Below are 27681 nucleotides of genomic sequence, written 5' to 3'. Positions count from 1 at the left end.
ATGTATGTGTGCTGAGCATGTTAAGACTTAAGTCCTTCTTGGCCAGGTGATGAAGGGGGCTTCTTTGAGACCCGGGCCTTCCTCTCCCCATTCTAATATCCTAGGCTGGGAAACTGTTGGGGACCTCCCAGGTTGTCCTTTTGGGTTTCTCTCCTTGTCCACAGCAATGCCCCTACACCCAGGTGAGAAAGATGTGGTGGCACACAGGGAGCATACATTGGCTCAGGTGCCCTGTTAGTGTGACATTTCACATTTTTCTGCCTTGAGTACAACGTTCTGATTCTTCCAGGTGCAAGGTGGGGCAGGTGAGACATCCTGGTTCTGTCCGTACCCCTGCCCCACAGTGAGGGGACAGTGGCAGCCTGTTAGCCTTGTGCCAGGAATCGGCCCAGTATGTGTCCTGGTAGCTGCCAGTTCCTACCCTCGGTCTAGGTCCACTGAGTGGAGGTAGGGGGGTTGGGAGAGCGTAAACCTGCCTGGGCTTGGGGGCCAGGATCACCACGGGGATGGGTGTCAGCCTGAAGAGGAGGGGATGGCGTGTACTCAGAGCTGGGTTCCTGTGAATTCTTGGGACTGGGCTTCCTGAAGGGAAACGGTATTTGTAGGGTGCCTACTGAGTTCCAAGACCTGCGCTGGGCACGATCTGGCACCATCTCTCCTGGTCCTCAGGTAGCCCTCGGGCAAGCGAGGGCCCGCGGGGCAAGAGAGGAACCCGCGGGGAGGAAAGGGCTTTGGCTGGCCTCCCAGCTACACAGTAGGTGCTCAAGTGTTAGAAGGCAGGTTCCTGCTGGGACCCCCTCCGGGCCCCAAGGCTTGGGGACTGCCCCCGCCCCCAAAGTATCCAGGAGTCACCTCGGTGCGTCTCCTGGTGCCTGCCCGTGTCCCGGAAACGAGTCCCAAGTTTTCGCGCAGACACCGGGCGCGGAGCTGGCCCCGAGCCTAGGAGGGGTGTCCGCTTCCCTACCTCCCCTCCTCCTCTACTTCCCCTCTCCCCCTCCTTCTGCCCTCCTCCTCCTCCCGGGCGGGGGTTCCGGGAACCGCCAGGGCAGGGCGGGGCACGGGAGTGGGGCGGCCGCGCGGGTCGCTGAGGCTGCGGCAGCACCTCGACTCGGTGCTTCCGTCCGTCGGTCCGTCGGCCTGTCCGCCTGCTCGCCTAGCCATGGCTGCGCCGGTCCCCGCGCCGCGGATCCTGTTGCTGCTGCTGCTGCTACCGCCGCCTCCGGGTGGTGAGCCTGGGAGTGGGGGGCGGTTCGTCCTGCCCGGGACCAGACTGATACTTCTCGCAAGCCAGGCGACACCAGACCCACAGCGCCCCCCACCGACCCCTAAAAGCCCGAGGCCGTCTGCGAACCCGCAGGACGACGGACCTTTCCTCCACCCCAGCACTCATGCCTGCCTGAACGGACACAGCCCAGACCCCAGGCAGCTGCCACCTTTGTGTGTCCTGGGACGATGGGGAGGGCTTGCCCCCCCGCCGATGTCCCAGGCGATTGGGTCCCCAGAGGCTGGGGTACAATTCCCTGCCTGGCTTTAGCCCGGGGCTGTGGCAGCAGAAAGGCCTGGCCCCTCAATCGGAGGCCTTCCCTCTCAGCCTCTGTTTACTGGCTGGGAGCCCACACCAAAGCCTCCAATGGTCCCAGTGTTCCTGGAGAGCTGGGCGCTGAGGCTGAACTCTGGGGTGGAGGAGACACTCTGCGTGTTGGTTGTAGACTGATGATTCACTGACTCTGGAGGGCAGGCTGGGGCCTTTTAGGGGTGGAATTGGATTGGCCTCCTGCCTAGCCATGGGAAGCCAAAGACCCCTTTGGGGTAGGGAAGAAAGACTTTATTTCCTGGGAGCTAGGATGAATCTGGAGGGCCAGGGGTGGGAAAATGAGAACAGGGAGTCCTGGAGTGAGCCTGTAGGAGGGTATGGGGGTTCAGTCAGGTGTGGGGGTCAGAGAGCATTTGTGCCATGGACTTTTGGCCTAAATAGACTCACCGGTGTGTGTCTTCTGCCCCAGTTCAGAGGCTTGGGCTGGGCAGGAGCTGTTCTGTAAAGACTCTCCTTTCAAGTGGGCTCATCTGAGCCACGCAGCTGCATAAGGCCGTGCTGATGATGCATGGCCGGCCAAGCTGGGGCTTGTTGATGGTCTCATCCTCTGCGGCTTTGCCCAGAGCAGGGTTCTGCCTGGAGCTGCCGAGAACATAGTGCTGCCTCCTGCAAAGCTACCTCTTCTCAAGGAGGTCATTCTGTGTCCCTCTTTGGGCCAAGTTCCACTGACAGCCCCAGGGGGGGGCGATACACTGGCCAGACTGGGGCTCTAGAGTCCATGTGCTGTGCTGGGACTGTTTTCAGGCCCACATAGGTACACCTCAGGGATAATCATCAGACTTGCCTTCATCCTAATGTACTCATGGAGGCCTTGCGGGATTAGCTGTTCCATTTGGGTTTTTTGTTTTTTTTTTTTGAGTTGGAGTCTCACTCTTGTTGCCCAGGCTGGAGTGCAGTGGCACGCTTATGGCCACTGCAGCCTTGACCCACTGGGCTTAGGTGATCCTCCCACCTCAGCCTTGCAAGTAGCTGGAACTACAGATGCAGGCCACCGCGCCCAGCTAGTTTTTGTGATTTATTGTAGAGAGGAGGTCTCACCAAGTTTTCCAGGCTGGTCTCAAACCCCAAAACTCAGGCAATCCTCTTGCCTGGGCCTCACAAAGTTCTGAAAATACAGATTGAGCCACTGCACCCGGCCCAGGTGTCCGTTTGGAGTCTGCCCTGGCAGAATCCAGTAATGTCCCCTCCTGCTTATGGGTGCTAGGTCTCTGTTAATGTAGCCTAAGGAAACATGGGAACATTTGACTGTAGTAGCTCCCTGGAGGTTTGTAAACCTGGTCACCCAAAGCCCTGGGTCATTTTCCACATTTGTCATTAGCCAGGTCCCCTCAGCAAGACCTTGTATATTGAGGCTTATAAGGATGTCATTAGATCCCAACTCTGTGGCTGAGAGCCTTGTGATGGCTCAGACTGTGCCACTGCCTTGGAGCCATGGCCACAGAAGACACAAACATTTCCTGCTTGCAGCAGCAGGCCCAGCCCAGGGCTAAGTGCTTTATGGACATTTGTGTGGTGGGTATGACTGAATTGATCAGGAGTCACCCTGCCATCAGGTCTGAGAGGGCTGGGCCCCTGAAGTTGTGATGTCCAGCAGGGGCTGAGGCTGCTGTGACTGAGTGATGGGGAGAGGGAATGAGGATGAAGAACTGGACAGACTGGACAGTTGGCTGGGCGCAGTGGCTCAAACCTGTAATCCCAGTACTTTGGGAGGCCAAGGCAAGAGGATTGCCTGAGCTCAGAGGTTCAAGACCAGCCTGGGCAACTTGGCAAGACCTTGTCTTTACAAAGAATCAACTGGGCATGGTAGCATGTGCCTGGAGTTCCAGCTACTTGGAAGGCTGAGGCAGAAAGATTGCCTGAGCCCAGCAGGTCAAGGCTGCAGTGGTGGTGAGCAGTGTGCCATGCATTTCAGCCTGGGTGACAGAGTGAGACTCCCACTCAAAAAAAGAAAATAGAAAAGGGAACAGGACAGTCCAGTGCAGATAGTTGGTCTCTAGCAGATAGTTGGGGTGTTCGGTTCAGCTGTGCGACTTCTGGAGGAGGTGGCCTGGAGTAAGGCCTTGAAGGATATAGAGTTGAAAGGTGGTGGATGGGAAACAGGCAAGAATGTGGGCAGGCTAGAAAGCTGGGGTAATTGCAGTCTAGACGCTGCTTCTAAGACCCTGGCCTTGATCCTGAAGAAATGAGAACTCGGGATGGTCTGAGAGCTGGGAGTGGCCCAGTCAGACTTACACTTAGAAAGTTGACTTTCCTGTCAGAAGACCTGTGGACTGGCAAGGGGGAGAGGGAGCCCAGTTGGGGCAGCTCTGCCCAGAGGATAGGACAAGGCTGGGAGGAGCTGTGACCAGAGGGTGAGAGGTGGCCAGGACTGGGATGGCTAGGAGACAGCCCAGTGTGTTTGTGTGTGGTGGCTGTGCTGGGACAAGTGCTGTGTGGGCTGGGGCATGACTGAGGCTGAGGGCCGTAGGTGAACAGGTACGTGTCTCTGTTCCAGCCCATGGTGAGATGTGTGTGACTTCCCCTGGATTCAACCCCGAGTTCTGTCCGGTTTTCTGCTGTGGTACCTGTAACAACCAATACTGCTGCTCTGACATACAGAAGAAAATGGAATGGAGTGGGGAAAACTGTGCTGTGCCTGAGGCCAGGTGAGTCACAGGGTAGGTGGCCTGAATCTGTGCCTAGCAGAAAAGTGCATGGAAGATAAATAGCCCTGCCCTTCTGGCTCTTCAGCCCTCTTGTGATGGTGGCTGGAACATTGGACCAGAGGGGATTTGGGGAGCCCCTCTTCTAGGCTATATACCCCACATCTGCTCAGTTAGTCCCTTGTCTGTTTCCCTTTTACCCTCGAGGATTTCGGCTCACCCAGCCCTGGGCTGAGCAGATTTCTCAGGGGTCTGTGTTCTCAGCTGGCCCTGTGGCTTACCCCTGGGTGTGTACCTGTACCAACATGTGGAGCACCTGGACATGAGCGTACCCCACGGTATGTGCATGCACCTGGGGGGATATGCTTTGTGCAGGCACTCTCTTGTGAGCCCTGGAGGGTACAATGCATGGGCAGGTGCCCCAGTGGGGGCTGTGCACCTTTACCCTGCGTTTTGGGTGTTCAGTGGACTGGGACCAAGGTTCCAGGCTCCTGCGTGTGTCTGTGTTTGACACATTCTGTGTTTCCTTTGTGTTTGGCACCAGATTTAGAGGGTTGAGGTGGTCATCACTGATCTGGGCGAGACCGACCACCTACTATCTTATTTATTTTATTTATGTTTTAAATTTTAATTTTAGCCGGGCTTGATGGCTCAGCCTGTAATCCCGCGCTTTGGGAGGCTGTGGTGAGTGGATTGCCTGAGCCTGCGGGTTTGAGACCTGCCTGGGCAACTTGGCGAGACCTCATCTCTACAATAAATAAAAAAATCAGCCGGGCATGGTAGCGGTGCCTGTAATTCCGGCTACTCGGAAGCCTGAGGCGAAAGGATCGCCAGAGCCCAGCAGGTTGAGGCTGTAGTGGCCAGGAGCGTGCCACTGCACTCCATTCTGGGCAACAGAGTGAGACTCCAGCTCAAAAAAAAAAAAATTTTAATTTTATGTATTTTTCTGTAGAGATGAGCTCTTGCCATATTAACCAGGCTAGTGTTGAACTTCTGGAGTCAAGTGATCCTCCCACCTAGCGTCCTGAGTAGCAGACATGTGCCACCATGCCCAGCTTATATATTTACTTTTATCTCTCATTACTGTTCCATTTCCTTCCCACCCCATAGGCAACCAGTCTGCTGTGTTTAAGGTGGATCCTTTTGATTGATTATGTTCTTACAAAGTCTTGTTTTGTGGTCACCGTTTTGGATTACAGTGAACCCACCTTTTGCATTCAGTGTAGTGTTTGTAATACCCGTCCACGTGACTGTGACACTTCTGGCCTGTGCTCACCATTGCATGTCCTTTTCCGTGGTGTGAATCCAAAATTGTTGCCATGATAGATAGCTTCAGTGGCATTCTCATATGCGTTCTCCTGCTTCTCTTTTTTTTTTTTTGAGTTGGAGTCTCACTCTGTCACCCAGGCTAGAGTGCAGTGGCTGCTCCCGGCCACTGCAGCCTCGACCTGCTGAGCTCCGGCGATCCTTCCGCCTCAGCCTTCCAAGTAGCTAGAACTACAGGCATGTGCTACCATGCCCAGCTAATTTTTGATTTATTGTAGAGATGAGGTCTTGCCAAGTTGCCCAGGCGGGTCTCGAACCTGCGGACTTAGGCAATCCACTCACCTCAGCCTCCCAAAGGAGCGGGATTACAGGCTGAGCCACTGAGCCCGGCTTCTCCTGCTTCTCTTTATGGAGCTGCATAAGACTTTCTTGGAAATATACGTGGGAGTGGAGTTCCTGGGTGATAGATATGCACAGTTACCAACTAAGGACTTCCAAGTGTTCTTGGGAGTACTGCTCTGGACTGCACACTCGCCAGCCAAGCCTCAGAGTTTCCGACAGGTTGTCTTCTACCCTTTCACTTTCATACTTTTGGCAACCTTATCTTTTACAAATGTCTTTTAAAAAATTCATTGCAGTAATTTTTTTTTTTTTGGGTTGGAGTGTCACTCTGTCACCCAGGCTGGAGTGCACACTCATGGCCACTGCAGCCTTGACCTACTGAGCTCAGGTGATTCTTTGGCCACAGCCTTCCAAGTTGCTAGAACCACAGGTGCGTACCACCATGTGGAGTGCAGTGGCACACTCACAGCCACTGTAGCCTTGACCTATTGGGCTCAGGTGATCCTTCTGCCTCAGTCTTCCAAGTAGCTGGAACTTCAGATGCAGGCCACCACATTGGGCTAATTTTTTTATTTATTGTAGAGACAAGGTCCTGCCATGTTGCTCAGGCTGGTCTCAAACCCTGGGCTCAGGCAATCCTCTCACCTCTGCCTCCCAAAGTATTGAGATTACAGGTGTGAGCCACTATACCGCACTTCATTGTGGTAATTTTTCTTAAAGTAGGAGTATTTGTTCCATTTAAAATTAATGTAGTTACTGATATTCTGGAATTTTTTTTTTTGAGTTGGAGTCTTACTCTGTTGCCCAGACTGGAGTGCAGTGGCAGGCTCCCAGCCACTGCAGCCTCAACCTGCTGGGCTCCAGTGATCCTTCTGCCTCAGCCTTCCAAGTAGCCAGAACTACAGCGCACGCTACCACGCCAGCTAATTTTTGATTTATTGTAGAGATGAGGTCTCGCCAAGTTGCCCAGGTGGGTCTCGAACCCGCAGTCTCAAGCAATCCACTCACCTCAGCTTCCCAAAGCGTGGGATTACAGGCTGAATCACTGAGCCCAGCAGGATTTTTTTTTTTTTTTTTTTAAGGTAGAGTCTCACTCCGTCACCCAGGCTGGAGTACAGTGGCACGCCTATGGTCACCCCAGCATCAACCTGCTGGGCTCCAGTGATCCTTTCACCTCAGCATTCCAAGTAGCCAGAACTACAGGCACGTGCGTGCTACCATGCCTGACTAATTTTTTTATTTATTGTGGAGACAAGGTCTTGCCAAGTTGCAGGGCTGGTCTCGAACCCACAGACTCGAACCCTCGGCCTCCCAAAGTGCTGGAATTATAGGCTGAGTCACCAAGCCTGGTCTATTCTGGGATTATAATTGCCATTTTATCTTGTGCTTTCTATTTGTTTCTCTTGTTCTGCATTTCTGTCTTTTTTACTTCCTGTGTTGTTTTGGTTTGTTTGTACTCCATATTTTTCTCATGCTGTTTACTTCTTTTCTGTTCTGTGTGTCTCTGTTCTTTTTTCTTGCCTTATTGCACTGGCTAGACCCTCTAGTACAATGTTGGGTAGAAGTGATGAAAGCAGACACCTCTGTCTTATTTCTAGTATGGGGGGGAAGCATTCAGTCTTTGACTAGTAGGATGATATTAGCTGTTGCTCTTTCATTGATGCTCTTTATCAAGTTGAGGAAGTCTTCTGCTATTTCTAGTTTTAATCACAAATGGATGTTAAATTTTATCAAATGCTTTTTGTGCATCTGTAGAGATGATCATATGACTTTTCTGTTTTTATTCTGTTAATATGGTAAATTACTCCTTCTAAAATAATATTTTATCTGAGCATAGAATTTAGGTTGATGGTTATTTTTTCTTAGCATGTTGAAGGTACCATTCCACTGTCTCCTAGCTTCTATTATTTCTGTTGAGACATCTGCTCAACAGTCAGTTTGTTCCTCATCTTTTTTTTTTTGGAGTTGGAGTCTCACTGTTGCCCAGGCTATAGTGCAGTGTCGTGCTCACAGCCACCCACACCTCATCCTGTTGGGCTCAGGTAATCCTTCTGCCTCAGCCTTCCAAGTACCTGGAACCACAGGCGTGTGCCACCACACCCAGCTGATTTTTTGATTTACTATAGAGATGAGGTCTTGCCAAGTTACCCAGGATGTTCTCAAACCCCTGGACTCAGGCAATCCTTCTCACCTCCATCTCCCAGAGTGCTGGGATTACAGACATGAGCCACTGTTCTGACTAGTTTGTTTCTCATTTAAAAGAAATCCTGGGTGACGCCGTGACTCATGACTGTAATCCTAGCACTTTGAAAGGCTGAGGTGGGAGGATTGTTTGAGATTAGAAATTCGAGATCTGACTGGGTATGGTGGTTCACACCTGGTTCCAGCTACTTAGAAGGCTGAGGCGGAAGGATCACCTGAGCCCAGAAGGTCGAGGCTGCTGTGAGCCATGATTGGGCCACTGCACTCTAGCCTGGTGCAATAGCGTAAAACCCTGACTCAAAAAAACCCAAAAATCCTTTTTTTTTTTCCCTTTCTGATTGTTTTTTAAGATTTTTTTTTTCTTGTATTTGGTATTATTCAGTTATACTGTGTTGTATGTAGATATGGATTTATTTTTATTTATGCTGCTATGGATTTGTTAAATTTCTTGAATCTGTGATTTAGTGCCTCTCATCAGGTATGGACAATTCTCTGCCATTGCTTTTTTTGTTTTAATTTGAGTGGAGTCTTGCTCTGTTGCCCAGGCTGGAATAAGTGGCACGATCATACAACTCTGTGGCCTCGAACTCCCGGGCTCAAGAGATCCTCCCACCTCTGCTTCCTGAGTATCTGGGACTATAGACGTGTGCCACCAAGTCTAACTAAAAAAAAAATTATTTTGTAGAGAAGATGGGGTGTCATTATGTTGTCCAGGCTGGTTTGAACCCCTGGCCTTGGCTATCCTCCCATCTTGGCTTCCCCAAATTCTGGGATTACAGGCATGAGCCACCATGCCTAGCTACTGCTTCTTTAAATACTGCTTCTTCCCCCTTCTCCTTTCCTTTTAGAACTCTGATCAGACACATGCTACATTTCTCTGTTCCATGTGCATATTTCCTAGCTTTTCTTTCTTTCTTTTTTTTTTTGAGTTGGAATCTCACTCTGTCACCAGGCTGGAGGGCAGTGGCACACTCACGGCCACTGCAGCCTCGACCTGCTGGGCTCCTGTGATCCTTCCACCTCAGCCTTCCAAATAGCTGGCACTACAGGCGCTCGCTACCACGCCCAGCTAATTTTTGATTTATTGTAGAGACGAGGTCTCGCCAAGTTACCTGAGTGGGTCTCAAACCTGTGGGTTCAGGAAGTCCTCTCGCCTCAGCCTCCCAAAGTGTTAGGATTACAGGCTGAGCCACCGAGCCTGGCCTCATGTTTTCATCTGTATGCTGCTGAATAAAGTCTTTTTTTTTTTTGAGTCAGAGTCTTACTCTTTTACCCAGGCTGGAGTGCAGTGGCATGCTCACAGTTACTAAAGCCTCAACCTACTAGGCTAAGGCGATCCTTATGCCTCAACCTTCCACCTTCTGCCTTAGCCTTCCTGTAGCTGGAACTATAGGCAGGCACCACCCAGCCTGGCTAATTTTTTTATTTATTGTAGAGATGAGGTCTTGCCAAATTACCCAGGCTGGTCTTGAACCCCTGGGTTCATATAATCTCATCTCTGCCTCCCAAAGTGCTGAGATTATAGGTGTGAACCACCACTCCTGGCTCTCCTTTTGCCCGGGCTGGACTTGAACTTTTAGGCTCAAGTGATCATCCACCTCAGCCACCCAAGTAGCTAGGACTACAGGCACATGCTATCACATTTGGCTGTATGTGTTCTTTTTAAGTATATGCCTAGTAGTTGATGTAATAATCAAATTTTAGCTGGGTGTGGTGGCTTATACCTATAACCCCAGCTACTTGGAAGACTGAGGCAGAATGATTGCCTGAGCCCTGTAGGTCGAGGCTGCAGTGGCCATGAGTGTACCACTACACTCCAGTCTGGATGATAGAGTGGGACTCTTGATTCAAAAAAAAAAACTTGGAAGGCTGAGGCAGAAGGCTCTCCGGAGACCAGCAGGTCGAGGCTGAGGTGGCCAGGAGCGGCCACTGCACTCCAGTCTGGGCGACAGAGTGAGACTCCAACTCAAAAAAAAAATCAGACCGGGCTCAGTGGCTCAGCCTATAATCCCAGCACTTTGGGAGGCTGAGACGAGTGGATTGCCAGAAACCGCGGGTTTGAGACCCACCCAGGCAACTTGGCGAGACCTTGCCTCTACAATAAAATAAAATTTTAAAAAATTAGCCGGCCATAGTAGCGTGCACCTGTAGTTCTGGCTACTTGGAAGACTGAGGCGGAAGGATCACCGGAGTCCAGCAGGTCGAGGCTGTGGTGGCTAGGAGCATGGCACTGCACTCCAGTCTGGGTGACAGAATGAGACTCCAACTCAAAAAAAAAATTAAATTTTATTTTGTAATATGGATATTTAGTTGACCCAGCACCATTTATTGAGAAAAATATCATTTTTTAATCACCCTGCAGTGCCAAATCAAGTGTCCACATAGAAGGCTACGTCTCTAGGCTCTATTATGTTGCATTTGTCTGTCTTTGAGCTGACAGCGGGCTCATGATAACTGTACCTTTTGTAATAAGGCATGATATTCTATAATTTGACTATTTTTGTGTGTTTGTGTTTTTTTTTGAGTTGGAGTGTCACTCTATCGCCCATTCTGGAGTACAGTGGCATGCTCACGATCACCACAGCCTTGACCTACTGGGCTCAGGCAATCCTTCTGCTTCAGCTTTCCAAGTAGCTGGAACCACAGGTGTGCACCATCATACCTGGCAAATATTTTTTCTTTTTTTTAGTTGGAGTTTCACTCTGTCGCCCAGACTAGAGTGCATTGGTATACTCCCGGCCACCGCAGCCTCTACCTGCTGGGCTCTGGCGATCCTTTCGCCTCAGCCTTCCAAGTGGCCGAACCTCCAGGCACACGCTACCATGCTGGGCTAAGTTTTGATTTATTGTAGAGACAAGGTCTCACCAAGTTACCCGGGTGGGTCTCGAACCCAGGGGCTCAGGCAATCCACTCACCTCGGCATCCCAAAGTGCTGAGATTACAGGCATGAGCCCACTGCACCTAGCCAATTTGGCTATTTTTGGTCTTTGGTATTACCTTATAAGTTTTTGAATCAGCTTGTCAGTAAAGCCAGCTTGGATTGCATTGGCTCAATATACCATTTTTATAGAATTGGCATTTTACTATGTTGAGCTTTCCAGTCCGTCAGCATGGTATATCTTCTCAAATATTTAGTTTTCTTTCATTTTTCTTTCAGTGATGTGTTACGGTTTTTGTTTTTTTTTTTAAGTCAGAGTCTCACTCTGTCATCCAGGCTGGAGTGCAGTGGCACACTCATGGCCACCCCAGCCTTGTTGGGCTCAGGTGATCCTTCCACCTTGGCCTTCCAAGTAGTTGGAACTACAGGCGCGCGCTACCACACCCAGTACATTTCTGATTTATTGTAGAGACAGGGTCTTGCCAAGTTGCTGGTCTTGACCCCCAGACTCAGGCAATCTTCTTGCCTCTGCCTCCCAAAGTGCTGGCATTACAAGCATGAGCCACTGTGCCCAGCTACAGTTTTCTATATCAAAATCTTGTATATCTTTTATTGTATTTTTTTTCTACATAGTTGATGGCACTATAAATAGTATAGCTTATTATTATTATTATTTTATTTTATTTTTTTGAGTAGGAGTCTCACTCTGTCGCCCAGGCTAGAGTGCAGTGGCACGCTCACGGCCACCGCAGCCTCAACCTGTTGGGCTCCGGCAATCCTTCCGCCTCAGGCTTCCAAGTAGCTGGAACTACAGGCACATGCCGCCATGCCTGCCTAGTTTTATTTATTGTAGAGATTAGGTCTTGCCAAGTTGTCCAGGCTGGTCTCGAGCCCATCCTCTTACCTCAGCCTCCCAAAGTACTGGGATGATAGCCATGAGCCATTGCGCCCAGCCTATTATTTTTTTTTAAGTTGGGGTCTCACTGTGTCACCCAGGCTGGAGTCGTGTGGTGTGATCACAGCACACTGTAGCCTCAACCTCCTGGGCTCAGGCGATTCTTCTGCCTTAGCTTCCTAAGTAGCTGAGACTACAGGTGCATGCCACAACACCCAGTTACTTTTTGATTTTTTGTAGAGATGAGGTCTTGGTATGTTGTCTAGGTTGGTAACACTTTCATTAACATATATATGAGGGTGGAAAAACAAACTCAAAGTGCTTTTTCTATGCTCTCACAAGACAATAATCAACACAGAAGACTTTGTGACCAAATGTGTAGGAATTTCTCCCCACATTCCAGCAAGCGGTCAGTTTTGCAGTGGACACCAGCTGGGTGTCTCTAATTTTATTCTAACACTATGTACCTGGCAATAGCATCAAATCTCACAGGTTGAGGGCTCAGCCCACAAAACTGCCCTTTGTTCTTTTTTATTGTTATGGAAGCTTCATTATGTAGGCATAATTGATTAAACCATTGGCCTTTGGTGATCAAATTAACCTTCAGCTCCTCTTCCTGGCCCAGAGGTTAGGGATGGAGTTGAAAATCCTAATTTTGTCTTGGTCTTTCTGATAACAAGCTCCTATTCTGAAGCTGCTTAGGAGCTGCCAGGCACCATTCAAATCATGAGTATAGAAAAAAACACTTATCGCTGGATTTTTCTTTCTATCTTTTTTCATTATCAATCACCTCTCTTGCTCTATCACTTTGAAGATTCTGAGGATTTTAGGAGTTATATGCCAGGAAATGGATTCAAAGACCAAATATATGTTTTTCGATATCACATATATACACAATTTTTATATATTGACCTAGTAGTCAGAGACTTTACTAAATTTACTTCTTAAATTGAATAATTTTGCCAGCTCACACCTATAATCCCAGCACTTTGGGAGGCAGAGGTGAGAGGATTACCTAAACCTACGGGTTCAAGATCAGCCTGGACAGCTTGATGAGACCTTGACTCTACCATAAATCAAAAAATGAGTCAGGCATGGTGGTGCACGTCTGTAATTCCAGCTACTTGGAAGGCTGAGGTGGAAAGATCACCTGTGCCCAGCAGGTCGAGGCTGTGGTGGCTGTGAGCATGCCACTGTACTCCAGCCTGGGCGACACAGTGAGACTCCTACTCGAAAAAAAAAATTGAATGATTTTCTACAGCAATAGTTACTATCATCTGCAAATAATGACAGTTTTATTTCTTCTATTTTAATCCTTATACTTTTTTTTTTAGTTGGAGTCTATGAGAGTTCCAGTTTGCTCTATGTCCTCTCCAAAATTTGGTATTGTTAATCTTTTTAAAAATCGCAACTGGGTATGGTGGCTCACCCTTGTAATCCCAGAACTTTGGGAGGGAATTCAAGACCAGTCTGGGCAACATATTGAGACACTATTTCTACAAAAAAAAAATTAGGCATATGTGGTGGTACACGCCTGTAGTCTTAGTTACTTGGGAGGCTAAGATGGAAGGATAACTTGAGCTCAGGAGTTTGTTTGAGGTTGCAGTGAGCTGATTGTGCCACTGCACTTGAGTCTGGGAAACAGAGTGAGGCTTTGTCTCAAAAAATAAAAATAAAAAAGAGATATGATTACATACAATAAAATGCACAGATTTTAATGTTTTAGTTCATAAGTCTTAACAAATGTATAGGCAAGATACAGATCATTGTCATTGTGAAAAACAGTATAGAGTTTCCTCAAAAAAAAAAAAGTACAACCACAATATGATCCAGCAAATCCGCCACTGGGTATATATTCAAAGAATATGAAATCCGTAACTCAAAGAGATGTATCTGCATGCCCATGTTCATTGCAGCATTATTCACAAGAGCCAAGGTATAGAATCCACCTGAGTGTCCATCAGTGGATGAATGTATAAAGAAAATGTGGTATTAAAAAAAAAAAAGATAATGTGGTATATTTGCACAACAGAATACCGCTCAGCCTTATAAAGAAGGAAATCCGGGCTGGGCTCGGTGGCTCAGCCTGTAATCCCAGTGCTTTGGGAGGCCAAGGTGAATGGATTGCCTGAGCCTGCAGGTTCGAGACCCGCCTGGACAACTTTGTGAGACCTCATCTCTATAATAAATCAAAAATTAGCCAGGCATGGTAGCGCATGCCCATAGTTCCAGCTACTTGGAAGGCTGAGGCAGAAGGATCACTGGAGCCCAGCAGGTCAAGGCTGCAGTGGCCAGGAGCGGCCACTGCACTCTAGTCTGAGTGACAGAGTGAGACTCCAACTCAAAAAAAAAAAAAAGAAAGAAGGAAATCCGACTGGGCATGGTGGCTCATGCATAATCCCAGGATTTCTTGAGACCAGGGGTTCGAGACCAGCCTGGGCAACATGGCGAGAACTCATTTCTACAATAAATCAAAAAATTAGCTGGGCGTGGTGGCACACACTTGTGGTTCCAGCTACTTGGAAGGCTGAAGCAGAAGGATCACCTGAGCCCAGCTGTTCAAGGCTACAGTGGCCGTGAGCATGCTACTGCACTCCTGCCTGGGTGACAGAGTGATAATCCAACTCAAAAAAAAAAAAAAAAAGACACAGCTGGGCATGGTGGATCAAACCTGTAATCCCAGCACTTGGGGAGGCCAAGGTGAGAGGATTGCCTGAGTCCAGGGATTTGAGGCCAGCTTGGGTAACTTGGTGAAACCTCATCTCTACAATAAATAAAATTATTAGCTGGGTGTGGTGGTACATGCCTTGTAGTTCCAGCTATTTGGAAGGCTGAGGCTAAAGGATTGCTTGAGTCTAGCAGGTCGAGCTGCAGTGGTTGTGAGCGTGCCACTGCATTCCAGCTTGGGTGACAGAGTGAGACTCCAACTCAAAAAACAAACAAAACAAAAAAAACCAAGCTGGGCTCGTTGGCTCAGCGGCTCAGCCTGTAATCCCGCTCCTTTGGGAGGCTGAGGTAGAAGGATCACTGGAGCCCAGCAGGTCAAGGCTGCAGTGGCCGCTCCTGAGCTGGCGGGTTTGAGACCCGCCTGAGCAACTTGGTGAGACCTCGTCTCTACAATAAATCAAAAACTAGCCGGGCGTGGTAGCGCGCGCCTATAGTTCCAGCTACTCGGAAGGCTGAGGCGGAAGGATCGCCAGAGCCCAGCGGGTCAAGGCTGCGGTGGCCGGCAGCGGCCACTGCACTCCAGTCTGGGCCACAGAGTGAGACTCCAACTCAAAAAAAAAAACCAATAAAATGGTGGTTACCGGAGACTTAGGGGGTGGGGGAATGTTGGAGATGTTGGTCAAATGACACAAAATTTCAGTTAAACCAGAGGAATATGTTCAAGAGCTCTATTGTATATCATTATAGCTACTACAGTTAATAATAACAATACATTGTATACTTTGTTTTGTTTTTAGTTGGAGTCTCACTCTGTTGCTCAGGCTGGAGCACAATTATAGCTCAAACTCCTGGACTCAAGGAATCCTCCTACCTCAGCCTCCCAAGGAACTGGGACTATAAGCACAAGGCACCATGCCCAGCTAATTTTTAAATTTTTTTATAGAGACAGGGTCTCACTATGTTGTCCAAGCTGGTCTTGGAATCCTGGCCTCAAGTAATTCTCCAGCCTTGGCCTCCCAGAGTGCTAAAATTTACAGGCATGAGCCTCTACCCCCAGCCAAAAGACCAAAATCTTGAAAATGACATAATGCTATATTTCTACACAATCACCAAAACTGCTAAAATTAAAACCTTCTAGGAAATGACAATGATCTATATCTTTTTATAACTAACAAAAATTGTATATATTTATAGGATACAATATTATATTTCTTGTGAAACATGTATACATAACTGAATGGTTAAAATGACCTCACATACTTATTTTTCTGTGATAAGAACATTCAAAATCTACTCCTGGCCGGGTGTGGTCATGCCTGTAATCCCAACACTTTGGGAGGCTGAGGCAAGAGGAATGCCTGAGCCCATGGGTTTGAGACCAGCCTTGGCAACTTGGCAAGACCTAGTCTCTCTATAATAAATAAAAAAATTTGCCAGGCATGGTGGCGTGTACCTGTGGTTCCAGCTCCTTGGAAGGCTTTAGGCTAAAGGATTGTCTGGGCCCAGCAGGTCAAGACTGCAGTGGTCATGAGTGTGCTACTGTACTCCAGCCTGAGACTCCAACAACAACAACAACAACAAAAATAGGACAGGTGCAGTGGCTCACGCTTAAAATCCCAGCACTTTGGGAGGCCGAGGTGAGAGGATTGCCTGAGCTCAGGGGCTCAAGACCAGCCTGGGCAACTTGACCACATCTCTACAATGAATCAAAAAATTAGCTGGGCGTGGTGGCACGTGCCTGTAATTCCAGCTATTTGGAAGGCTTAGGTGGAAGGATCACCTGAGCCCAGCAGGTTGAGGTTGTGTTGGCTGTTTGCATGCCACTGCACTCCAGCCTGGGCAATAGAGTGAAACTCTGTTTCTAAAAATAATGATAATAATAATAATTTTTTAAAAATTTTGTGTATTGAGATTTATTGGAACTTAATTCCATGGCCCAGCATATTCTTGGTAAAACTTGCTGAATGTTTCATGTGTGTTTTAGTCAGTTCAGACTGCCACATGGCTTAAACAATAAACAGTTGTGTGTCACATTTCTGGAGGCAGGAAGTCCAAGATCAGAGTGACAGCATGCTCTTGGTGAGGGTTGTCTTCCTGACTGTTTTCACAGGCCGTTCCTTGGTACATGGATGCAGAGAAATCAAAATTTTTTCCTTTTTTTATAAGGACATCAGTCCCATCATTGTGGGGATTCCACCCTCATCATTTCATCTAAACATAATTACCTCCTAAGGCCTTACTTCCAAATATCATCGCATTGGAGGTTAGTGCTTCAACATACACATTTTGGGGAGGCACATTCAGCCCATAGCATCCCAATCCTGGCTCCTCCAAATTCATGTCTTTCTTATGTGCAAAATACATTCACTTCATCTGAATAGCCCCCAAATTCTTTTTTTTTTTTGAGTTGGAGTCTCTCACTCTGTCACCCAGACTGGAGAGCGGTGGCATGCTCCCGGCCACCCCAGCCTTGACCTGCTAGGCTCCGGTGATCCTTCCGCCTCAGCCTTCCAAGTAACCAGAACTACAGGCACGCACTACCACACCCAGCTAATTTTTGATGTAGTGTAAAGACAAGGTCTCGCCAAGTTGCCCAGGCAGGTCTCGAACCCGCAGGCTCAGGCAATCTACTTGCCTCGGCCTCCCAAAGTGCTGGGATTGCAGGTTGAGCCACCAAGCCTGGCCGAGCCCCCAAATTCTTAACCTCATTTCAGCATCAACTCTCAAGTCTAGAGTCCAACATCTCATCTAAATATTACCTAACTCAGATACGGATGAGACCAAAGAGACAATTCATCCTGAGGCACACTTCCTCTCCAGCTTGAAACTAGAGAAGATATGTGCTTCCAAAATACAGTAGTGGGACAGGTGGAGGCTTGGTATTCCCATCCAAGAGGGAGAAATCTGCAGGAAGTGAAGGGTCCCAAGAAATTCTCAAATCTAGCAAGGCAAACGCCACTAGACTTTAAGGCTTGAGAATAATCCTCTTTCTGCTAGATGCTCTGCCCTCTGAACTCACTGCAGTGAGGGTAGTCACCCCATGGCTCTGATGGGTGGTGGTCATTACCTTTCAAAACTGAGGTGGCGGCACCCCTGCCTATTGGCTTGTGCATTCTGCGTCTGTGGGGAAAGTGGCAGGCTTGATGTTGTCTTAATTATCTTTGGGATTCTTTCCTTGTTTTGAAGAACAGTGCCCTTCACAGCCAGATAGTGCCATGGTCCAGTCTTGTAGGATCCAAGAAGCCCTCAACCCTCACTAGTTGCATTTCATTCTGTTCCCGTCAGTTCAAACTGGTGGCATTTATGCTAAAGTGTCTGATAGGTTCTTGATTCACACCCATTCTAATCTCCTTACCACATGGTTTTTGGATTGCACTCTTAAGTGTTCTCTGCAGTATGATAGATGGAGAAATTTCCAAATCTTTAAGTTCTGGTTCCTTTTTGCTTAGCAACTTATTTCTCTTTTCTTGAATTTTACTATAAGCAGTCAAGAAGATCCAGGCTGCTTCAACACTTGCTTCAGTATCTCTTCAGCTAAATATCCAATGTGTTTAAGTTCTCTAAATTGTTGTTCCATCTTTTTCTTTTTTTTTGAGTCAGAGTCTCACTCTGTCACCCAGGCTGGAATGCAGTGGCATGCTCACAGATACTGTAGCCTCTACCTGCTGGGCTCAGGCAATCCTTCCACCTCAGTCTTTCAAGTAGCTGGAACTACAGGCTACCATGCCCAGCTAATTTTTTGGTTTATTGTAGAGATGAGGTCTCACCAAGTTGCCCAGGCTGGTCTTGAACCCTTGGACTCAGGCAATCCTCTTGCCTCCGTCTTCCAAAGTGCTGGGATTACAGGTGTGAGCCACCCGTGCCCAGCTTGTTCCATCTTTTCTTAATCTCTTTAAGTTCTTTTTTCTTTAATTTCACTATCTAATCTTTGTGACATGTATGTATTGTTTAATTACCATGAATGTCTGATGACTTCAGTATTTGAAGACCTTATGGATATTTCTGTTTCAGTTGTCTCTGCTGTCTTCTGTTCTTATTGTCTAGTCTCCTGGTGTTCCTGAAAATTTTGGATTGTGTGCCTAACATTGTATTTGCAAGGTTGATAATAGAAATTCGGAGCTCAGCACTTTCTCCAGGGAGGATTTATGTTGCTTCTGCCAGGAACTCTGGCATTCTATGATCACCTTGGCTTGATGGCAGAGACTGAAATGGTTAAAAACTGAACTGCCTACTCAGTTTCTCCCTTTCTCTCTAGGTACAGCTTTTTAGGTCCTAGCCCTAGTACACAGGGTCCTCTCCACCTGGTGGGTCTGGATCTGATCCCTGTCACCTTGGCCTTTTTTTTTTTTTTTGAGTTGGAGTCTCACTCTGTCACCCAGACTAGAGTGCACCGGCCACTCCCAGCCATTGCAGCCTCGACCTGCTGGAATCCAGTGATCCTTCCGCCTCTGTCTTCCAAGTAGCTGGAACTACAGGCGCGCGCTACCACGCCTGGCTAATTTTTTGATTTATTGTAGAGATGAGGTCTCACCAAGTTGCCTAGGCGGGTCTCGAACCCGCGGGCTCAGGCAATCCACTCACCTCAGCCTCCCAAAGCGCTGGGATTACAGGCTGAGCCACCGAGCCCAACTACCTTGGTCTTTTGAAGCTTCCAGAAGTACTGCTCAGTCTCTCAGCTGTCTCTCTGAAATTGGCTAATGCACCCAGGAGTGAAAGGACCTTGGGTGGCAGGCTCATCTTGGCTTTTGTTCCCAACTTTGCCACCACTGTATCTCAGCTTTGTATTTCTTATATTGTTCTCCAAATCTTTCACACTGATTTTTTTTTGAGTTGGAGTCTCACTCTGTTGCCCAGACTGGAGTACAGTGGCCACTCCCAGTCACCGCAGCCTCGACCTGCTGGGCTCCAGTGATCCTTCCACCATAGCCTTCCAAGTAGCTGGAACTACAGGTGCGCACTACCACGCCCGGCTAGTTTTTTGATTTATTGCAGAGACGAGGTCTTGCCAAGTTGCCCAGGCGGGTCTCGAACCCGCAGGCTCAGGCAATCCACTCACCTCAGCCTCCCAAAGCGTGGGATTACAGGCTGAGCCACCGAGCCCGGCCCACAATGATTTCTTAAAAAATATTTTCTGTGTAAACTAGTGCAACCTCTGTGGAAAGCAGTGTGGCGTTTCCTAAAAGCTCTAAATACCAACCTCCCATATGACCCTGCAATCCCCCTACTGGGAATATATCCTGAAGAACACAAATCACTCTATAAAAAAGATACCTGCACACGCATGTCTATCGCAGCGTTGTTCACAATAGCAAGAACCTGGAAACAGCCATGCTGCCTGTCAAAAGAGGACTGGATTTTAAAAATGTGGTACAAGCCAGGCTGGGTGGCTCAGCCTGTAATCCCGTGCCTTTGGGAGGCTGAGGTGAGTGGATTGCCTGAGACCGCGGGTTCAAGACCCGCCTGGGCAGCGAGACCTCATCTCTACAATAAATAAAAAAATCAACTGGGCATGGTAGCGCATTGCCTGTAATTCCGGCTACTTGGAAGGCTGAGGCGCAAGGATTGCCGGAGCCCAGCAGGTTGAGGCTGCGGTGGCCGGGAGCGGCCACTGCACTCCAGTCTGGGTGACAGAGTGAGACTCCAACTCAAAAAAAAAAAAAATGTGGTACATATACACGATGGAATACTACGCAGCCATAAAAAAGAACAAAATCATGAATTTCGCAGCAACCTGGATGGACCTAGAGTCTGTAATACTGAGTGACCTCTCACAGAAACAAAGATCTGAGTATCACATGTTCTCACTCATATAATGGACCTTAAACATCCAGTGCAATACTATACGAAAATGACTGACAGTACTGGGAAACTATGATGGGGGGAGGGAGATGGGATTAACAGTAACAAATATCTGTCTGGGAACGGGGAAACACCCCATATCAACAGGGTGCCTGAATGAAACACAATTGCATACCTAACCCTTAACTGTACCCCACAACTTCATAATAAAAAATAAATAAATAATTAAAAATATATATTTTCTCCAGCCAGGCTCAGTGGCTCAGCCTGTCATCCCATGCTTTTGGGAGGTTGAGGTGAGTGGATTGCCTGAGCCTGCGAGTTCGAGACCCGCCTGGGCAACTTGGCAAGACCTCGTCTCTACAATAAATCAAAAAAGTAGCCTGGCATGGTAGTGCGCGCCTATAGTTCCAGCTACTTGGAAGGCTGAGGCAGAAGGATCACCGGAGCCCAGCAGGTCGAGGCTGCGGTGACTGGGAGCGGCCACTGCACTCCAGTCTGGGCAACAGAGTGAGACTCCAACTCAAAAAAATATATATTTTCTCCTAGCCGGGTGTAGTGGCTCACACCTGTAATCCCAGCACTTTGGGAGACGGAGGTGAGAGAAATTGCCTGAGCCCATGGGATTGAGACCAGGCCAGGCAACTTGGCAAGACCTCATCTCTACAATAAATCAAAAAATAAGCCGGGTGTGGTAGTGTGCACCTGTAGTTCCGGCTGCTTAGAAGGCTGAGGTGGAAGGATTATGGGAGCCCAACAGGTCAATGCTGGGGTGGTCATGAGTGTGCCACTGCACTCCAGCCTGGGTGATAGAGTAAGACTCCAACTCAAAAACAACAACAGCAACAACAAAAACAAAACAAAAAAGCTTACTGAGTTTAATACCATCCTATTTATTTTTAACCTTTTCCATTTCCTGTTAAATGCTATGGAAGACATAAATTTCCCTCTGAGAACTACTTTAGCTATGTTTCACAAATTTTGTTTTCACAAATTTAGCTGTGTTTCACAAATGTTGTGTTTTCATTATCACTCAGTTCTACATATTTGCTAATTTCCTTTATGATTTCTTATTTAACACTATACAACTTATTGGGTTCTTTTTGTTTTATTTTGTTTGTGTTTTTTGTTTTTTTGAGTTGGAGTCTCTGTTATCCAGTCTGGAATGCGGTGGCACGCTCACGGCCACCTCAGCGTCAACCTGTTGGGCTCCAGTGATCCTTCCGCCTTAGTCATCTAAATAACTGGAACTACTAGGCCGGGCTCTGTGGCTCAGCCTGTAATCCTGTGCTTTGGGAAGCCAAGGTGAGTGGATTGCCTGAGCCCGCGGGTTTGAGACCTGCCTGGGCAACTTGGCGAGACCTCATCTCTACAATAAATCAAAAAACTAGCCGGGCGTGGTAGTGCGTGCCTGTAGTTCCAGCTACTTGGAAGACTGAGGCGGAAGAATCACCGGAACCCAGCAGGTCAAGGCTGCGGTGGCCAGGAGTGGCCACTGCACTCCAATCTGGGCGACAGAGTGAGGCTCCAAAATAAATAAATAAATAAATAAATAAATAAATAGCTGGAACTACAGGCGCGAGCTACCATGCCCAGCTAATTTTAAAAATTTTATTGTAGAGATGAGGTCTCATCATGTTGCCCAGGCTGGTTGTGAACCCTCAGGCTCAGGCAATCCTCTTGCCTTGGCCTTCTAAAGTACTGGAATTACAGGCTTGAGCCACCGCGCTCGGCCTTTTTTTTTTTTTTTGAGTTGGAGTCTCACTCTTGTCACCCAGACTGGAGTGCAGTGGTATGCTATGACCACCACAGCCTCGACCTGCTGGGCTCAGGAGATCCTTCCACTTCAATCTTACAAGTAACTGGAACCACAGGTCTGTGCTACCATGCCCAGCTAACTTTTATTTATTTATTTATTTATTTATTTTTCTTTTTTTTTGAGTTAGAGTCTCACTCTGTCGCCCAGACTGGAGTGCAGTGGCTGCTCCAGGCCACCGCATACCGCATACCTCACCCGGCTGATTTTTTGATTTATTGTAGAGATGAGGTCTCGCCTGCCCAGGCGGGTCTCGAACCCGCGGGCTCAGGCAATCCACTCACCTCAGCCTCCCAAAGGCGCGGGATTACAGGCTGAGCCACCTAGCCCAGCTATTTATTTTTTGAGTTGGAGTCTCACTCTGTCGCTCAGACTGGAGTGCAGTGGCCGGAAGCGGGCTCCAGTGATCCTTCCGCCTCAGCCTTCCAAGTAGCTGGAACTACAGGCGTGCGCTACCACACCCTGCTAATTATTTGATTTATTGATTTATTGATTTTTGATTTATTGTAGAGATGAGGTCTCGCCAAGTTGCCTAGGCGGGTCATGAACCCACAGGTTCAGGCAATCCACTCACCTCAGCCTCCCAAGGCACGGGATTACAGATTGAGCCACCGAGCCTGGCTACTTATCTTTATTTTATTATAGAGACAAAGTCTTGCCAAGCTGTCCAGGCTGGTCTCGAGGTCCTGGACTCAGGCAATCCTCTTGTCTTGGCCTCCCAAACTGCTGGGATTACAGACATGAGCCATCATACCTGGCCCTTTCAAATGCTATTGAGACTTGTTTTGCAACCCAATAACATTCTCTCCTGGAGATGGTCCATGAACCGGAGAGAATGTGCAATGTCGTATGAGATCCTGGTGTGGTCATAGCCGGTCTGTAGGAGGCCATTGGAGCTAGAAGTTCACGGTAGCATTTGTATATGTTTTTTGTGTGCCCTAAGGTAGTGCTTGTTTGTTCCTGGTGTGCTAGATGGGGCTTAAGTGTGTAATCACAAGTTTTCCTCTTTGCAGCATGCCCAACGGGGAGCCACTGGAACAACTGGACTCGCCGCTGAGGTTTCGCTCTAGCATGGACAGCGACCCCATGTCAGGGTAAATAAAACCTGCAGGCTGGGTGCATCTTCCTAGTAAAGGTGACAAGGGGGCTCGGGTGGGCCAGGATGAGGGCTGTGAGGACGGGGTGACATAGTCACTGGGATGAAGCCCCAAAGAAACTGTTACCATTTCTGACCACAAGGACGCTTGCTTTTTTTTTTGAGTCAGAATCTTACTCTTTTGCCCAGGCTGGAGTGCAGTGGCAAGCTCATGGCCATCACAATCTCGACCTGCTGGGCTCAGGTGATTCTTCTGCCTTAGCCTTCATAGTAGCTGGAACTATAGGCATGTACCACCATGCCTGGTTAATTTTAAAATTTTTTTGTAGAGATGAGGTCTTGCCATGTTACCCAGGCTGGTCTTGTACCCCTGAGCTCAGGCAATCCTCTTGCTTCCACCTCCCAAAGTGCTGGGTATAGAGGTGTGAGCCACCAAGCCTGGCTGACCCTTGCTTCTTATGTTGGGAAGTTTGTCTTCATAGTGTGCTGGGGTGGTAGGGATGAGGATGACTGTGGTTGGGGGTTAACAGTTGAAAGGCTAGAGGTGGGAGTCATATTGACCTAGGTGGTGGTTGGGGCAGCAGGTGACTGATAGGTTCTGATAGAGGAGGGATTGACAGTGATGGGCAGTGGTGGCAAAAGATGATGGTGATAGGGCAGTGGAGTAGTGGGCATGAGGTGATGGTAGATGGGGGAAGGTATATCATGATGGGGTAATGGTGACAATAGTGACAGTCATGAGGGTGGTGGTGGAGGTGGTGAGTGCTCGGTGATGGGATAATGGTGGGACGAGGTGATGGGACAATGATGATGTCATGGTCCCTGTGTCCAGCTTTTAGGACACAGGTTACTGTGTCAGAACCCTCATCCCAGGAGACCAGGTAGCAGCCCTGTTCCTCAAACACCAGTCGCCTTGGCCAGGGTCCTGTCCTGTCATGTTGCCATCACAACGGGTGTTGTGACACACACTTCATGAGGATGGAAGGGGTGTGCAGCCACATGTGTGTGTTTTCCTGGTTGAAGTCTTTTCTGCTTTCTGTCCATCTCCTGCCTTGGTGGATCTAGAATCCCCTTTTTTTTTTTGAGTTGGAGTCTCACTCTGTCACCCAGACTGGAGTGCAGTGGCCGCTCCCGGCCACCGCAGCCTCGACCTGCTGGGCTCCGGCGATCCTTCCGCCTCAGCCTTCCGAGTAGCTGGAACTACAGGCGCGCACTACCACTCCCGGCTAATTTTTTGATTTATTGTAGAGATGAGGTCTCACCAATTTGCCCAGGTGGGTCTCGAACCCGAGGGTTCAGGCAATCCACTCACCTCAGCCTTCCAAAGGCGCAGGATTACAGGCTGAGCCACCGAGCCCGGCTAGAATCTCCTTTTAAGAAAAGACCTCGCTGGGCTCGGTGGCTCAGCCTGTAATCCCATGCTTTGGGAGGCCGAGGTGAGTGAATTGCCTGAGCCCGAGGATTCAAGACCCACCTGGGCGACTTGGCGAGACCTCATCTCTACAATAAATAAAAAATTAGCCAGGCATGGTAGTGCGCGCCTGTAGTTCTGGCTACTTGGAAGGCTGAGGCGGAAGGATCGCCAGAGCCCAGCAGGTCGAGGCTGTGGTGGCCGGGAGCGGCCACTGCACTCCAGTCGAGGCAACAGAGTGAAACTCCAACTCAAAAAAAAAAAAAGAAAGAAAAGAAAAGAAAAGACCTGCCCAGGCCTGGTTACTCCTTTGAGGGAAGTGACCTTGGGCTCTGGGCCTGGATATGAGGTGTGGGCTCTTGTCCTGCTCCATCCTGCCCTGTGAGCAGGGCAGGTGTAGGGCCTCACTGGCTGCAGCAGAATCTGTGCAGGACTCTTTTGAGTGGAGGAGGGGAAGAAGTGCATGGTGCTTTTTCCTCAGCATCCTGGGACTGCTTGGAATCTGAGACCTCCATACACAACCTCCCTCCACATCCAGGAGTGCCCCTTCTACACTAAGACACAGGAACAAGGGCTTCCAGATGGCCCTGCAGGAGATGCCCAGCCGGTATGGACCTGGAGGCAGCCCAGGCATAGGCCTCAGTGGCACCATGGCAGGTTCTAGGCATTGCTGGGTCTCAGTGGTGTTTTGGGTTTAGTAAAGAGTTTTATTTTATTTTTATTAAAGATTAAGATTTATGTTATTAGCCAGGTATGTGGCTCACGCCTGTAATCCCAGCACTTTGGAAGGCAGAGGTAAGAGGATTGTCTGAGCCTGGGAGTTCAAGACCAGCTTGGGCAACTTGGCAAGACTCTGTCTCTATAATAAATTTTAAAAAATTAACTGGGTGTGGTGGTGCACATCTGTAGTTTCAGCTACTTGGAAGGCTGAGTGGAAGGATCGCCAGAGCCCAGCAGTCGAGGCTGCGGTGGCCAGAAGTGACCACTGTACTCCAGTCTGGAATTACAGAGGCATATGCTACCACGCCCGGCTGATTTTTGATTTATTGTAGATATGAGGTGTCGCCAAGTTGCCCAGGCGGGTCTCGAACCCGTGGCTCAGGCAATCCACTCACCTCAGCCTCCCAAGGCGCAGGATTACAGCCACCGAGCCTGGCTTCTTTTTTTTTTTGAGTTGGAGTCTCACTCCGTTGCCCAGACTGGAGTGCAGCCACCGCAGCCTCGACCTGCTGGGCTCCGGCAGTCCTTCCGCCTCAGCCTTCCAAGTAGCTGGAACTACAGGCGTGCGCTATCACACCCAGCTAATTTTTTATTTATTGTAGAGATGAGGTCTTGCCAAGTTGCCCAGGTGAGTCTTGAACCCGCGGGCTCAGGCAATTCACTCACCTTAGCCTCCCAAAGCACGGGATTACAGGCTGAGCCACCGAGCCTGGCTGCAGATTTTTCTTTTATTCTTTTATTGTCAACTATAATGTATACACAGGAAAGTATAGATAGATATACATGCACAACTTAGCAAGCAAGTATAAAGCAAATTCTATGTGTTCTCAAGAGCTACAGGAACTATAGGTGTTAGAGTGGAGAGTGACATGATGGACCCTGCAAGGTGGCTCCAGCAGGGTGACCAGGGAAACATGGGGAGACAGATTAGTGACTTGGAGGACATGCTGGTGGAGAGGAACAGAGAGGTCAGGCTGGCCCTTGCTTATTGCCTGCGTGTCAGCCAGGGCCCCAGGGTCAGGCTCTGGGCCTAGAGAGATGAAGGTGTTCTTCTAGGAAGATGGCTGGGACCAGGCTGGTGGGTTGTGGGGGTGGGGGGGGTAGGTGAGAGAGTGTGGTTAGGGCATGCAGGAGGCTAGGGCACCTCTCAGAGCCGTAGTGGACTGGCTGCCTTCCAAGGCTGGGCCCCTGCAGGCCGGTGGAAGCTCAGGGAAGCAGCCTGGGAGGACGCCTCAGCATCCCCTCCTCCCTTCTCTGCTCCTTGGCTGCTGGCGTGGCTGCAGCGCCTGGGCCGTACTGTATCTTTAAGAGGGTGGGTACAGGGCCTCTTGGGTCTGTCCTTCTGCCACTGACGTCAGTTGGAGGAGATTTGCTTTCCTTTTCCCCGAAAGGGGAGGAGATTGAAACCGAGTGGCCCATGATGGAAAGAGGGGAAGTCCGGGGCTGCAGGAAGCCCTTGGGTGAAGGCAGAGGCTAACATGGGGTGAGCTTGGGCGCCATACTGTGTGAGTGAGAGAGAGTCAGAGATATACAGAGACAGAGAGAGCTCTAGAGATGATGATGGCCCTGTGGGTCACGCGTCATTGGTTATGTGTGAATGTGTGTATGTTGCTCTGTTCCTGCCTCTGGTTGGGCAGAAGATACCTATGGTCTGATGATCCTGTCTTGGGACCTGGTCCTGGACAGCATGGGGGCTGATGGCTCCTGCTTTGGGAGCGCAGGGGGTTTTTTGTTTTTTTGGTTTTTTTTTTTGAGTCAGAGTCTCACTCTGTCATCTCGACCTGCTGGGCTCCCACCATCCCTCCGCCTCAGTCTTCCAAGTAGCTGGAACCACAGGCATGCACCACCATGCCCAGCTATTTTTTTAATTTATTGTAGAGATGAGGTCTTACGAAGTTGGCCAGAATGGTCTCAAATCCCTGGACTCAGGCAATCCTCTCACCTCAGCCTCCCAAAGTGCTGGCATTACAGGCATGAACCACAGTGCTTGGCTTAGCGGGGTGCTTTTGAGCCTTGAGTCTGGAGTGTGAAGGGCCTGTCCTCAGATCCATGCCTGGGCTGTGGTGAGGGGCCCTGCTGAGGCTGTGCTTCTCCTGGATGAGGCTGGGTGGGACCCACACTGTCCCTGGGTCTGTGGGGGACGGACCCTGCAGCTAACAAAGCTCTTTCAATTTTTCAGTGTGCTTGGTGCAGTTACCAAGTATTTGCCCTTTTCTTTCTTTTTTTTTATTTATTTTTATTTTTTTTTGTGTTGGAGTCTCACGCTGTCACCCAGACTGGAGTGCAGTGGCCGCTCCCGGCCACCGCAACCTTGACCTGCTGGGCTCCGGCGATCCTTCTGCCTCAGCCTCTG

The 27681-nt window shown here is 49.0% G+C and overlaps 1 protein-coding gene across 5 annotated transcripts in view; it reads left to right on the top strand.

Annotated features, from left to right (window-relative positions):
- The first annotated feature begins 1153 nt into the window (after positions 1–1153).
- SHISA5 (shisa family member 5) overlaps positions 1154–27681 on the top strand; it is a 29040-nt gene continuing 2512 nt past the window's right edge. The window contains exons 1-4 of one of the 5 annotated variants that reach the window (XM_021712437.1): positions 1154–1226; positions 4089–4225; positions 22773–22784; positions 23131–23195. In XM_021712437.1, the coding sequence (XP_021568112.1) occupies positions 1160–1226; positions 4089–4225; positions 22773–22784; positions 23131–23195 (281 nt within the window). In that variant the 5' untranslated portion in view covers positions 1154–1159. Of the gene's footprint in view, positions 1227–4088; positions 4240–4538; positions 4575–22772; positions 22785–23114; positions 23196–26606; positions 26812–27681 lie in introns of those variants that run through there. The other 4 variants (XM_008058258.2, XM_021712439.1, XM_021712440.1 and 1 more) reach the window with 4 other exon arrangements.

This window comes from Carlito syrichta, unplaced genomic scaffold, assembly GCF_000164805.1.
Source record: "Carlito syrichta isolate Samal-C Ts95f unplaced genomic scaffold, Tarsius_syrichta-2.0.1 Scaffold303270, whole genome shotgun sequence".
Classification (NCBI taxonomy): Eukaryota; Metazoa; Chordata; class Mammalia; order Primates; family Tarsiidae; genus Carlito; species Carlito syrichta.
The sequence above is the reverse complement of the archived record's forward strand: the minus strand, read 5'-3'. Positions and strand labels throughout refer to the sequence as shown.